This window comes from Eupeodes corollae, chromosome 1 (genome assembly GCF_945859685.1).
Source record: "Eupeodes corollae chromosome 1, idEupCoro1.1, whole genome shotgun sequence".
In the NCBI taxonomy this organism is placed as follows: domain Eukaryota; kingdom Metazoa; phylum Arthropoda; class Insecta; order Diptera; family Syrphidae; genus Eupeodes; species Eupeodes corollae.
Genome location: NC_079147.1, coordinates 149,151,140 through 149,166,030, shown reverse-complemented (window position 1 = coordinate 149,166,030; position 14,891 = coordinate 149,151,140). Strand labels below are relative to the sequence as shown.

The 14,891-nt window shown below is 38.2% G+C and overlaps 2 protein-coding genes across 2 annotated transcripts; both read left to right on the top strand.

Moving 5' to 3' along the window:
• Window positions 1–4,927: 4,927 nt before the first annotated feature.
• Window positions 4,928–6,535, top strand: LOC129939527 (cell cycle checkpoint protein RAD1). Its single transcript, XM_056047567.1, has 3 exons — window positions 4,928–5,088; window positions 5,151–5,662; window positions 5,718–6,535. The coding sequence occupies exons 2-3, from the start codon at window positions 5,513–5,515 to the stop codon at window positions 6,435–6,437; spliced, it is 870 nt and encodes a 289-aa protein (XP_055903542.1). The 5' UTR covers window positions 4,928–5,088; window positions 5,151–5,512; the 3' UTR covers window positions 6,438–6,535.
• Window positions 6,536–13,139: 6,604 nt separating this feature from the next.
• LOC129945564 (uncharacterized) lies at window positions 13,140–14,087 on the top strand. The gene has a single exon (XM_056055377.1). It carries the CDS (start codon window positions 13,140–13,142, stop codon window positions 14,085–14,087), a length of 948 nt encoding a protein of 315 aa, XP_055911352.1.
• Window positions 14,088–14,891: the final 804 nt, after the last annotated feature.

Here is a 14,891-nt window from a genome sequence, read left to right as displayed (position 1 = left end):
AAGAAAGCACTATTGAATATGAAGCTACGAACGGATCTGTGTTAAAAAGGAAAATTAACGAAAAGAGCAAGTGACTGAAGAAAAAGAACTCTCGTCATACCGCCATGAAGACAACGATGACGATGTGGCGAAATTGTTTGAGAATCCAAGAAAATTGACAATAAAAAAGAAGAACAGATTTACGTTAAAAGCTTGATAAGACAAAAAGTTTTCCTACAAAAAAAGCAAACAAATTGAAAGAAAAAATGAAACACCGAGTGTCAATAAGAATTGAAAAGATATTGATGAGTTAGCTAAGAAGCATGAAGAGGATGCCCTTGACTTTGAAACCAAAGAAGAAGAATGTGTTAAAGAAGGAAAATGCTGAAAAGTCCGATCGCTGTCCCCAAATAATTTTGAAAAAGAAAACTATTGCATCAAGAACAGCGCTACACCACCAGAAGTAAGTTTTTTTTAAATCCGAAACGAATTTTAATTGATTGATTTACTCATTTAAGGGTTGTCCCACAATATCTATTAAATAATCGGTGAATGATTTAATTTTCCTTAATCATACTCGGTTGTAGTCATTAACAACTCTTTAAGCATAAATAAAGTAATTCCAAATATTTTTTTTTACTTTTTTTTGAAATTCAGTTTTTATTTACACGTGTATATAAAATCATGTATTTAAAGCTAAGTTAACAATCTACCATAAACAATAAAAACTTACAAACTAAATATTTTAAACATAAACAATTAATTCTTATAAAAAAATAATTAAAACTAACCTTAAACTAGTGTACTCTACTCTACATAACAAAATTATGGGCTATGCCCCTTAAAAACTCCCCAAGCGTCCTTCCCTCACCTTCGTTTAACTCCGAAATAAGCCGAAAGATCCTTTCGTCTGCTGTTACATATTTTGATCTTTTAGTGGCAGGCTCTTCTCCACGAACAAATTGTTCGTAGTGCTTATCCCTTCCATTCTGTATTTTTTCTTTTAAAGTTTTTAAAAATTTCCAAATAGTTGGATGATCTTCACCAAATTCGATCCGCATCCTGCGATGAGCGGCCTAAACGAAGTTGTTGGTTCTGGCAGCACCGGTTACCGTCCTTCCAAAGACGTTCCAAATCTGTGATGGAAAAAGTGCCTGTCTTCACCCACCGGTTAAATTTGGCCGACCCAGATAATTTACTTCGAACCAATTTAAAATCGGCGGTGATTATGACACTAGGTAAATAAAAGCTTCCTCCAAACGCTCCGGAGGCACGAACGCCATCGCTACAATTTTTTCTTCATGTTTTTCACAAAGTGAAAGAAGCATCCGTCAATTGCCGCATTTGGAAAAACGTGCCGAACAGCATTTATTTCGGCCATTTCATAGTCGCATGAAATACACTCCGGAGCGAATGTAGACTAAACCTCTTGAAGGGCGTTGAAAAATTGGACATAGGTGTCCTGATTCTTATTTGGCAGCAAACCATACGCTACAGGAAAGACGAAACCACTTCTCCCTACCATTACCACATATACTTGGTAGAATAACCTGGGAGCGATTCGAAAAGTACCGTCAATGTACAAACGTTTCATCCGGTTTGCCCAGAGTCGGTGGCTTTCCCTTCCGAATATAATTATTCTACACGCACTCTCAAGCTCTGTGTCGTAAAAAAAGAAAATTTTCCACCTCATCCGGGCCCACTCGGTATTGACACATTTGTGGTGGTATTATTAGGTCGCACAACCTATTGGGGTTAGGTGGGACACTTGATATCACGTTTCGCTGCCTTTGCACAACCTTTATCAAGGCGTCGTGGTTGGGTAACTTCTCATAGGCCATAGGCTTTATTTAAAATAACCGACGTGGATTCAAGTGTCGTTGCAGCCCTTTCCCTTATTTCTGACACGACCTGTAAAAATATTTCTTTTTAGTTATATAAATTACACTCTAAAGAAATGTGTTTTTTCGTGACAATTTCTTTTTGGAACAAGTAAGACAAGGCAGACAATTTAAATATGTATTATAAAAGGATTTTTAAATACCTTTGAAGCTGCTACTCCGGCCGCATCGCTTCCATGCGTGTGGCTCCTTATTTTCTGGATGAAATTGCCAGAATCGGCAAAGGTATGGATTCGTGCATAGCACCCGTCTGCTATGCGCTTATCGCAGCGCCAAAACGCTTTGGTGCCGTCAACACTCAATTTCTCAAAATTGTAAGTGTGACCTTCATACGAAATTTTTGAACCGTTTCTTTTTGATTTATGCATATCCATTATTCTGGAAATATATGTACATAGGTATATAATAAATAAATAAAATAAGTTTTTCATTTAAACTTGACTTACCGGCTGTTAAAGCTTTGTTAATTAGAACTTGCACTTCACAAATTTAACAAAAGATAAATTCATGTTTTAAATATACAAAAAACAGTGAAAGTCATGGCCTGCTAGTTGAATTGAATTTTCAAAAATTTGAATAAAAGTGGTTACGCCTATTAGAGAAGTTTGGGATACATTTTTTAGTCGGCTATATCTCAAGAACCAGTGGAGATTTGGACTACAATTAATTTTTACAGACAATAAGATCAAAATATGAAGAAAAAGTTTTCAAAAAAATTCAGTGGGTGTATTTTTTCGAATACAATTAAAAAAAAATAAATAAAAAATATCTTACGCACAATTGAATGTAAAGTCTTCAATTAAATTTTATATTATATATTGCGATGTAATACCAAATCAGTATAAGGTTGAACAAAATTTAACAAGCGGTTTTATTTATAGGGCAAACAGCTAATAAAAAAATGTTTGAAGACCTAGAAAATGTATATTTAAAGTTGGTACAAACTGATTTTCGCCTCAAATAAAGGGGCACTGATTAAAAATATTGGATTTATTCTGATTGTATTTTAAAAAATAGCATTGTTCTTACATTTTTACTAAAAATAGGTTAACACGAAAAATGTTATTGACTATCTTTTTATTCTATAGAAAAGATTTTTAAACTTTTTCAAATTCTAAAAACCGAATTTAGACTTTAGTATCTTGAGAATAAAATAATATACTGAGTTTTGTATTATAACATTACCGGAATAGTGCTCGTAAGCCGATCCATTGATTACAAAATTGAGGCAAGTCGTTTGTGACATTCTTATGCTAGGCAAATTCCAAAATCCCAATCGGACCATGTCACAAATGCACAATTTCCCTTTGTATTATTTTTGGACATGTTGCTTTAGTTGTAGTCGCAAGATTCGTTTTTTTTTTTGTGTCGGCTTGCATCATATTTGGCGGCTTATGAATAGGCGGAGGACGTTGGAAATCCTAAAGAACCATAGAAAAGAAAAAGATTCTGTTAAATATTTATACAAAACAAAATAATTTACAAAAACTTAACTGTAGAATCTCAAATTGAATGTTTTGTTTGGCAGAGTTAAACACTGGACTGAGATTTACTTAACTTTTTAGAGGACACGCTGCATTTTTGTATGAACATTTTTGTCCTGAAAAACATTGAATTCTGTTAAATATTCAAACAAAACATAAAAACACAAAAACTTACTTGAATATAAAATGAATATTTAGCTTTAGAAAAAAAAAAGTTGTGGAAGTGTCATAATTCATTTCATAAGGAATGAAAATAAAGAACAATACAAAACTAAATGCCAAAAGTTTTCTATTCGAAGCTAGTTTTGATTTGAAAATAATAAACTACCTTACCTGCTTTGGAGGTAAACCGTCCGGATGTAAACCGGCGGTGGTAAACTGTCCAGTGGTAAACTGGCAGAGGTAAACATGCGGAGGTAAACTGGCAGAGGTAAACTGGCAGAGGTAAACCGGCGGAGGTGAACTGTCCCGCTTCGCGCAGACTATACAAACAATTAATAATTGTTACACTTGCAATTTTACTTAATTTATTGTTTATTCCTTGAAATGGACTTGAATTACTTCATTATAAAGGTTTTTGGGGGCGACTTTCCATTACCGCAGCATAAATTTTCTTTTTATTTTTTTTTACAGTTAGGTAGGAGTCTCAATAGAACATTTTTTAAATATTAGGGCGAGGAAACAACTTTAAGTCATAGAAAAAAATATTTTCTTTTTCGGACTTAAACCTACTTTTTTGTATTGCATTTTTTGAGCCCAAAACAAGTTCTTTTTTAATTGATAGCAGGACGTACTAATAGCTAGGTATGTAGGGGGGGGCATGCTGCCCCCCTGCAACCCCCCTGCTTCGGATCACTATAGGATTTGAGGTGGGTGCGAGTTTGGGTACATGCAAAGTACTTTTTGCATTTGAGCACTAAAATAAAAGAAATACCCAACAAAAATAAAACAAGTGTGGTAACACTGAACTAAAAACATGTAGGAAGAAATGTCAAAATAAAAAAGTGAACTTTAAAAATTAACTACAAAATAGAAATAAATGTTTCCTCGCTTTAAAATTGCTGTAGTTATTATTTATTTGCACATATCTATCAAATAAAAAAAACCGCGAGTCGAAATTCGTGCTGCGGTAATAGAAAGTTGAGTCGGTTTTTGTTCTGAAAAATACCAAATTATATTAAATATCGAAACAATTTACAAAATCCCAAACGATTTGTTTTATTTTGCAAAATTGAAATTTTGAAATGCATTGGACTGAGATTCACTTACTTTTTTAGAGGATACGGGCGGAGGTAAACTGTCCTGCTTCGTGATTAATTTAAAAAAATGCGATTTGTTTAAATTAATTGAATTATCATTCTTAACGTAAATTACGACCGACTTTTTTGAAAATACTCGCTAGTGCAGCCTTGGAACAAATTGGAGAATTCCATTTATGTGTCAGTGCTCATTTTCAAGTTTCTAACAAATATCTTTGTCATAAGTGTACAGCGAATAAATCATCCCTGGACATTGACTGTCAACTCTGACATGTGCCAAAACTAAAAATGATAAAACCCGGCAAAAATTTGAATTGAAAGCAAATAGAAAACCAAATAAAAATATAGATTCCTTAGAATATAATAAATAAATGCCTGCAATCGAGCCTTCATTTCTCCCTGAAATAATTGAAAAAGTGTTTGAACGCCTAGAGCAACGGTTGTCTAATTCATTCGAAAAACAACGTAAGTAAAAAAGAATGTTCCTTTTGTTAGTATCAATTAAATAAACTCGCACTTTCTTTAAGTAACCACTGAGGAGTACGTAGCACTGAGTGCCCTTTTTCAAGAGGACGTTCTTTTTAAAGCATTTAACATTATCGACACGCATACCATTATATCCTACCGCCCAGAGAACGGTCCTGGTAATTTGATCGAAATCTCTAAAGCATGGCCATCTCAATCGGTCTATAAGCTTTTCCCTGATATCAATTTTTGCCACTGTACGTATTTTAAGGAAGAAATTCTTCATGCAGCCACAACAGCACCTTCCTATACGTGTGAACATGTAATAGCCGCTCGATTGGCTAGAATTTTGAACAAACTCAAAATTGAAATCCTTCCCAAACATAAATTCAATTTTATATTAAAACAAATTGCTGCTGACTAAATGCACAATTCGAAGGTTTTATATGATAAAGGAATTTTGAAAAATCTTAAAATGTTAACCCAAACGCAGTATTCGAATTTCAAATTTGCCGGCCGATTGGACAAGGTTAAGGCATTCTATTCAGGAATGAAGGCTATAAGTTTTGGAGAGGTAAAAATCTCTTTCAATCAAAATTTTGTTTATATTTTAAATTTTTTGTTTTCAGACTGCAAAATTTCAAATCAATGAAAACGGTTTTCGAATTATGACGGAAAATGCCAAAAGTATACAAGCCAGTCTCTTCATAACCAAAGAAGTCTTCGAAGAATTCTGCCTTGATGGTGAATACAATTTTAGCGTCAACATGAACATACTTGTTGAATGCATTGGACTCTTTGCTGGCAGCGATTGTAGCATGAAAATGTTCTACAAAGGCGAAGGAGCTCCATTGATGTTGGTCATAGAAGATCATGCTGATGAGGATGTCCTAACAGAATGCTCAATTAAGACTTCACAATATGAAGAATCAACTGAGTATTCGTTGAACGAAAACAGTACAAGTTATAATATAATTTTCATTCGTGGTCCAGATATGGCACAGATATTTTCTGAAATCGATAAGACCGCAGATGAATTGGAAATCACACTCTCACCGAAAGAACCACATTTTCGAATAGCTACAATTGGTGTAATGCAATCTGAATCTAATATCGAAGTGGCTAAGACGAGTGATATGATGCTGATGTTCAATTGCCGGGGTGAAACTGTAACACGTTATAAGTGTTCACATATTCGTTTGACTTTGAAAGCACTATCGGCTTGTTCTAAAGTGGCTCTGAAGACTGATTCTAGTGGATTGCTGGAGTTACATTTTATGATACATTCGAGTGACGAAGCTCAGGTGTATATACAATTTTTTGTTTTACCAATGGTTGAAGAAGATTGATTAGTTTAGTTTTGTTTCAAAAAGTTGTGTATTTTTATGTTTTGTTTTTATTTAACTTTGTAAATGTGTAAATAAAGAAGAGTACCTTACAATAGAATTAGAAACGTATTTTTTTGGGGGCTTTAAACCCGTCATTGATCACACAATTTTGTTGAGGAAGACCAAGATAAAAATAAATAAACGAAGAATAGAATTCCTCCATAGCCACCTCTTTTCCTATATAAAAGAGGCTTCAGGTAGCTTTTTGACATAGGGTTTGAGGAATCTAGAGCCCATTATATACTCCGAAAGTTTAAAAAAAAATTAATGAAGGGCTTTTATAACTGTTTAATGCTAGAACTTGGGATTGGGTGTCCATTGACTCGTCTCATGCTTCTTTGGACTTCAATAATTTCCTCTAACTATTTAAGGTGTTTCCATTAAGGCACCTCTTTTTACATTGAGACGGCAGCGAAGGAATTCACAAGATGGAATCGCCGGTGGCGTCTACAGTTTCAGTTAGGTTAAACAACTTATTGACTACCTTATAGGGTAACTACGATATATTCGAAGCTCAGGCCTGTAAGGAGCGGTTATGCCGGCTCTCGCCCTTGGAGTTAAATCAAGGACTTGGTCCTTCAGGTTGAAGGTCGTGCGTCAGGGTCTCGGATACAAACCGATTTATTGTTATATTGTTCTAGGGTCCTTAATAGACCACTTGCAGTTGAAGGCCTTAGACTGCTATAAAGCAGACATCACCGCCAACCAGGAAATAAGTTAGGAAGGGCCGTCAAAAAGAGGATGAAAAACTGCTATATTTAGTATGGTGACTCCTACCGAGAACACCAAAAACTCTTATTTGAATGCAGCTTTGTTGGAACCAAACTTAGGCAACAAGTCTTGATCTATAGGTGCATCAGCGAGCGTCTGATGACCATCCGCATCATTTCTAAATTCGGCAATATTAGCCTTATATACGCGCACGCCTCCACAGAAGAGAAGAATGACAATACTAAGGATATGTTCTTCGCGCTCTAGCTACGACAGTAAAATTAACCTGGGCGGTATTAATGCCAAGCTAGGAAGGGAAGACATATTTGGTGGAATAATCGGGAATAACAGCCTGCACGACAACACTACCGATAAACGATTCAGGCCCATCGAATGTCAAACCAGGAACCCCTGGTTTGATGAGGAATGTCGGCAGGCAAATGCAGTCAAACAACAGGCACGCAAAGTGGCGCAGCATAAAAGGACGAGAGCTGCTCATGAGTTCTATGTGCAGAAGAAGCGAGAGGGACACCGGTACTTCTCAAAAGGAAAAAGAGAGCATGAGAAGCGGTCGAAGATGTTGAGAGGTTTAAAAGCAAAAATGAAATTCGAAAGTTTTATGAGCAGGTGAAACGAAATTCACAAGTAGATAAACCTCGAACAGAAGGCTCCAAAGAAAAAAGTGGAAACATCATAGTGTAACAGCAGCAGGAGAATATGGCAGAATCACTTCTGCAGACTGCTAAACGGTGACATCGAACCGAATTCAGCTCTCCATTTTATATAGAAGACAAAAGCCAACAATCCCGTCTTCCCGATTCCGACTTAGACGAAGTAAAGTTTGCCATATCTAAGCTGAAGTCTAACAAAACCGCTGAAAGCAAATCAGCTGCAGATAATTTGTTTTGAGCTTTCGTCAATTTATCTGTATGATATGTTCTGAAGAAAACATGAGTGGAACTTCAGTATTGTTTGCCCGAATCTGAAAAAAGGAGAATCTCTAAACTGTACCAACTATAGAGGAATCAGTCTACTTAACATCGCCTTCAAAATCTTCTTTGCCGTACCATGAACCTCAGAACCTTTCGATGCCAAAAAAGGTTTTAGACAAGGTGATGCGCTGTCATGCGATTTTTTTAACATCGAACTTGAAAGAGTAGTGCAGAGCTCACACGTTAGCACTAGAGGCACTACCTTTCAAAAGTCTATCCAATTATTAGCATAATGCTGATGAACTGTAAAGTGACGTAGACTTAGCCATAAGGATAAAAGTCGAACGACTGAGATGGTTGGGGCACGTAGAGACAATGCTCCAGCCCGGAAAATCTTCGAATCCACGCCCACAAAACAGCACAGAAGAGGAAGACCGTGGATCAGATGTCTTAAATGGAGCATTGGGCTGACTCAGTCTGACAAATTTTAACAAAATGCTCTTAATATCAGTCATCTAATTTTTTTTTAAATAATTAACGGGCACTCAAGGGGTTGTGAATACCCTTAAGATGGTTAAAGCTTGAACACATTGCGGGCTTTAAGAAAATAGGGAAGGATTAAAGAGGAGATACCGATGCACATTGGTCTTAAAGTCTTAAGGTTTTGAATATCAAAATGATACGGAAAAGAAATCTGGGTAAAGCATTCCACATTCTCTGCTTTTAAAAAAAGAATCTCTATACTTGACAGCACGTCCGAAATTGAGCTAAATGTTAAACTGATATGCATTCCTAGAAGTACTAGTATTCTGGCTTATTGGTTTGAGGGAGGGAATGCAACTGTCTAATTTAACAGAACACTGTTTATAAAAATATCGGTATAAGAACGAAAGGCAAGAAACTTTTCAGCATATAAACTGTAGGTCCCTTCCATCCCTGACAACATTACTCGCACACAGGAATGGTTGAGAGTTGTAAGTCACTAGGCCCTGGTTCTTCATGGACTGTTGCGCCACCTAATTTATTTATTTGTGTTCAAGTTTTGGACGAGTAATGGCTTTGTAAATTACAGCCAGATCAGAAGTGGTGAAACATTTCTTGCACCGTTCGGGGAAATCCTAAGTACATGACAATATCAAATATATGATCATTCCATAAGAGGTGATCTCGGATACACATAACGAGTACTGAACGTTGATTAGTTTCCTGGTTGTAAGTGCTGCTCATGAAATAATTAATATTAATTATTCTTTTTGCTCGGCCGTCTTTACTCGGTGATGCCTCCGAAATGATTGCCACCCACTATTTCTGGTTGAGTTTGTGACGGTATAATTCTATACCTAATCCATCACCTCATCCGATACATATTCAATTCCATCTTATGTAAATTAATTACCGTCAGCTGTTTCAACGGCTCCTACTTTTGTATATACATAAGATTCCTCTTACCGACGTCGTCGGTTGTGTATTACGATAGAGCCAGTTACTCCCTCTATCAGTTAGCATTAGTTAACATAGTTTGGGTTTGGGCCCTCGCTAACTTGTCAACCAGCTATGACAGACGTCAGATAGTAACTTTGTTTATTTCATTTCAATTTTTGTTCCGTGCGCATGTGCCTCCATGTGATTATTTTAAATCGAATAAACAAAAAAAGTATAAAAACAAGCACGAGTGCGGACCAAAACACACAAGAAACAAAGAATCTACAGATGGAAGGAAGGAAACATAATACCCATAACTCTAACCCTGGGAGTGGTAGGAATCCTCGAGGCCAAAGCTAAGTTTAATAGATACTTTAAAATTAAAAATCAAAGATAAAGATTTTCGTTTATATATATTTATTAAATCACTAAAACACGTTTTCTCTCGCCAACGAACAAATTTGAATACCGCCTCAAAATGACTTCCGCCATCTGGTGGTTTATTGGGTTTCTCCAGGGTGTGTTCAACTACAAAATCTTCAGTGGTTGAACAGGGAGGTTACAGTTCGGCATTTCCTGACTCTTCACCGTCCCGGTGTCATCATCCGCCTCACAGAATGGTCTCATTTTCTCCGCGGTGAATACCGAACTAAAAGGTTTAGTTGATCTCTGCATACCAGGAATATCCTGGATGACGTACCTGTCATGGTCCAATACGCGTGCGACAATATATGGGCCCTTGTATTTAGGTTCAAGTTTCCTTGACACACCAGTTGATGGGGCTTCGTTTTCGATAGCTACGATGTCATCTTCATTAAATTTGTGGGGCTTGGAATGTTTGCTGTCATAACGTATCTTCCAGGCATCTTTACATTTTTCGATATTTTCCACAGCATGTTGTCGTTTTATTTGTATTGACGTTTCCTCCGATGTTGGACAATCATCACTGATAGCGTCAATAAGGACGTTCTGTTGGGATTCCCTCAGCTCGAATTCAAATAACAGTTAGTTGGGTGTGATCCCGGTTGTTAAGTTGATTTGAGTATTGATAGTCCACTGAAGGTTTTCCATTTCCAAATCCCAATCTTGATCTACTTCTACTACTGTCCGAAGAAATGACAATATAGTCCTATTTGCGCGCTCCACCTGGCCATTTGCTCTCGGAGTCCGTACAGCGTTCTTAACATGTTGTATTCCATGCAACTTGCAGTATTGTTCAAAGCTTCTCGATGTGAAGCTCGTACATCGATCTGAGATGATTTTCAGTGGAGTTCCAAAATAGGATCGTAACTCGTTCAATATCCTTATCATTAGTTGCGTCTTTGTCGTGCGACCAGGCTTCACGCCTGAAATGGCCACAATGTATTGGTTTCCCCGACGACTTTGAATAAATGGTCCAAGATGATCGATGAATCGGAATCGGGTCAATATCCCAAAGATAAAGATCACCTGGAGTTCTTCCACCGGTACATTTGTTATACTGACAATTAATGCAGGCGGCCAGATATTCTTTCACATACTTCCTCATCTTAGAGAACCAAAAATGTTTTAGGATTCGTTGCATCGTCTTTTCCAATCCAAAGTGTCTATTGTCATCATGTGCGTACATCACTATACGCCAACGAACGGCCTTTGGAATCACCAACTTGTTCTGGTCTCCTACTTGTCTATATAATCAATTCCTCACGACAACGTAATCCTTCAATAACTGCTCTAGACGATCAGATGGTGACCTATTTTTAAGGATGTTGACAATATCTGTTATCTTCGGGTCATTCATTTGCATTGTGTTTATCAAGTCATTATTATTAAGCTCGATTTTCATTATGCTGCTTCGAACAATTTCGGGTTCCTTCGCTTCGTTGATTGGAGCACGGCTGAGTGCGTCAACGTGTCGCATTCGGTCAGCGCTTCGGTGCTCTAGTTGGAAGTCAAATTCCTGGAATTTGAGCCACCAAAGAGCAATGCGTATTACCATAAATGTCGAGCACCACGTCAGAACTAAGAATAGTTTTTAACCTATCGAATGCTTTGTTCTGTTCTATTTCCCACTTGAAATCAACGGGCTGTGGGCAGATATAGTGGCATATTCCTGGACGAACTTTCGAAAATACACAGTTAGACCAAGGAATCTTCGCACTTCATGAATATTTTCGGGCTTCCGGAAATCAGCTATCGAAGACAATTTTTCCTGTCCAGGCCGAACAGAATTTTCTGAAACTCGGTGCCCTAAGAAGACGATTTCAGTTGACAAAAACTTGCACTTATCCATTCGAATTGACTGACCTCAGTAAGTCCAACAATGAAGAAAAGTGATGTCCGGATAGAGCATGTTGCATCTTGCTGTCTCTTAACCTTCTGATGATGTAGGTTATGATCGAGTTGTGTCTTAAACCGTATATGCGCCCAATCCCTACCATTTCATAGTAAAAATGATCAGGACTTTGGTTTGGTTTTTGGAACGAGTTCACCATATCACGATGTATGTCGGCATCATTTGAGTCACTCGGAAAGTCTTGCTGTAGCTGTTGAGCAAAATGACTCCAACTCTGAAAAATCATTTGCAAGCTGTCAAACCAGAGCTTAGCAGCTCCCTTCGTCTTCGCAGGAAGTGCTAAAAGTAATATATTTCCAGGCCAAGCTGATATGCTTCCATAAGCATGTTTGTGCGCTTCACAAACTGATCGGAGCTAAGCGAAGTTCGGTCCAGTGGGCTGAAATCTGGTAGCACATCTATCATATCGCGAATGTTCGGTATCGGCGTTGCGACATGAGACGAGTAGTACCAGGATGGTCTTGGTGGTTCGTATCGTTGGGCGTTTGGATATTCCGTAGGTACTGCAGTATAGGGTACATTAATATGTTCCCTCGGTGTATCGTTACATGGATCGTATTCGTATTCCCTCGGTGCTACATAATTTGAAACAGTACGGTGTTCCCTTGGTGCAGCATATGGAATGTTGCTACGTTCCCTCGGTGCAGCATGGTATGGAATATAATTTTGTTCCTTCGGTGCAGCAAAATATGAAACATTACGGTGCTCCCTCGATGCAGCATTTTGTTGCACATTAAAAGGGTGAGATTGGTGAACAGTTTGCTGTGCTTTGTAAAAGCATGTACTAGGTGCAAGAATACTTACTGTTGGACGGGTTGCAGATGAGAATGCAACAGTAGATGCAGAATCTCGAGGCGTCATTGAACATGTAGGAGTCTATATACCCAACGCCCGTTGTTTCAAATATTCAAATTTGAATATCAAAGAAATATTATCGAGCATTTCGGATCGGCCGCAAGAGTGCGTTACAAATTCATCTACCCATTTTTACTTTTGCTTCATCATCATCATTCGTCGATTTGCCTTCAGCCAGATAACGTCGTTCATGTTTCAATCAATTAATTAATTAAATCGAATACTTTATAAATAATACTTAAATACATACATATATTTTTTAATACATTGAGTCGCGTTTTTAATTTAATTTAGTCGACACGCTCCTAAATTGGTGACCCCGACGCGTACGCCAACTAATTAATTAAATAAATATATACGTATGTATATTGTGTTGCGATTTTTTTTTTGTCACGGTGAACAAAGAAAATGCCTGGAACCAACGACCAACCTGTGAACGCTAAAGCTGATGCTCCGACAGACAATTCAATGGAAGCATTGGAAGCGCAATTGCAAGATCTCCAGCAACAAGTACTTTCCCAGCAGGCAACGAGAGGTACGGAGGTTGAATCTAGCCATGCTCAAGTGCGACCACCACCTTTTTGGCGAGAAAATGTGAAGCTCTGGTTCGCTCAACTCGAAGCACAGTTTACATTGGTGAATTTGCGATCTGATGCCCGAAAGTTTAACCTCGTCATTGCTCATCTGGATCAGACCACAGCCACAGAAGTACAAGACGTAATCATCAATCCACCACAAGGTAATGCATATGTTCGATTAAAAGAAGAACTTATTTCTCGTTTGGCCCCATCTAGAGACACACAGATTAGGCAAATGCTAGATCGAGAACAGCTAGGTGACAGGAAACCGTCTCAGTTTCTTCGACGATTGAAGGATTTAGCTGGCGGTACAATGACTGACGATGCTTTAAAGGCAATTTGGATTGATAGATTGCCTGTCCAAACACAATCTATACTTGCTGCACATCCTCCTGGTACAGCTGAAAATCCAACAAATCTTGATAACCTTGGTCTCATCGCAGACAGAATCAACGACGTCATTCCACAGCAACAAGTTGCCAGCACATCTAGCCACCCAAATCCTTCATTTTTGAGTCTCTCAGAGAAAGTGGAACAACTGGCTAAGCAAGTTGAAGCCATGTACACGAACCGAGGAGACCAAAATCGCAGGCTGGCAAGATCGAGATCACGCTCTCGTGCTAGGCAAAACAGAAATCCAACACCAACTTCGAACGAGAAGAAAAACAACAATCAAACTAGTTTTTGCTATTTCCATCGTAACTGGGGATCTAAAGCAAGAAATTGCCGCCCACCATGTGATTTCAACCAAGCGGGAAACGAAAACGGATGTCATTGATGACGGTGAATGACAGCCAAACTTCCAGCCGTCTTTTCATCACGGACAAAACGTCAAAATTGCAATTTTTGGTAGATACGGGCTCGGACGTTTCGGTGTTTCCACATACCGGTTCACGTCAAAAGTCAAAACCATCCGACTATACTCTTTTCGCTGCAAACGGAACCCCGATTCCAACCTACGGTTTTCGGACCTTGCAGATGAACTTAGGCCTCCGTCGAGATTTTACATGGCGTTTTGTGGTAGCAGAAGTCAGCAAACCTATTATCGGTGCGGACTTTCTAGCTTTCTATCAACTTCTTGTGGACGTATCACACAGCAGATTGCTAGACGGAATTACTGGACTTTCCGCACTGGGTTGCCACGCATTTGAGATGTCATCACATGTGAAATCAGTTTCCGGAACTTCAAAGTACATCGAGCTGCTTAAAAAGTATCCCAGTTTGACTCGACCAGATGGAAGCTTCAAAGAAATCCGACACTCCACCGTTCATCACATCAATACGAAAGCAGGCCCTCCAGTTAGCTGCAAATCACGACGTTTAGCACCTGACAAGATGAAAATTGCAAAAAGTGAGTTCGAGACAATGCTGAAAATGGGAATAGCTCGCCGTTCCGAAAGCTGCTGGTCATCACCACTTCATCTCGTTGCCAAAAAGTCAGGTGATTGGCGTCCGTGTGGAGATTACCGCTCTTTAAACGACCGCACGATTCCAGACAACTATCCTCCAAGAAATCTTCAGGATTGTTCAGCTAATCTCTCAGGGAAGAAAATATTTTCCAAGATTGATTTGGTAAGAGCGT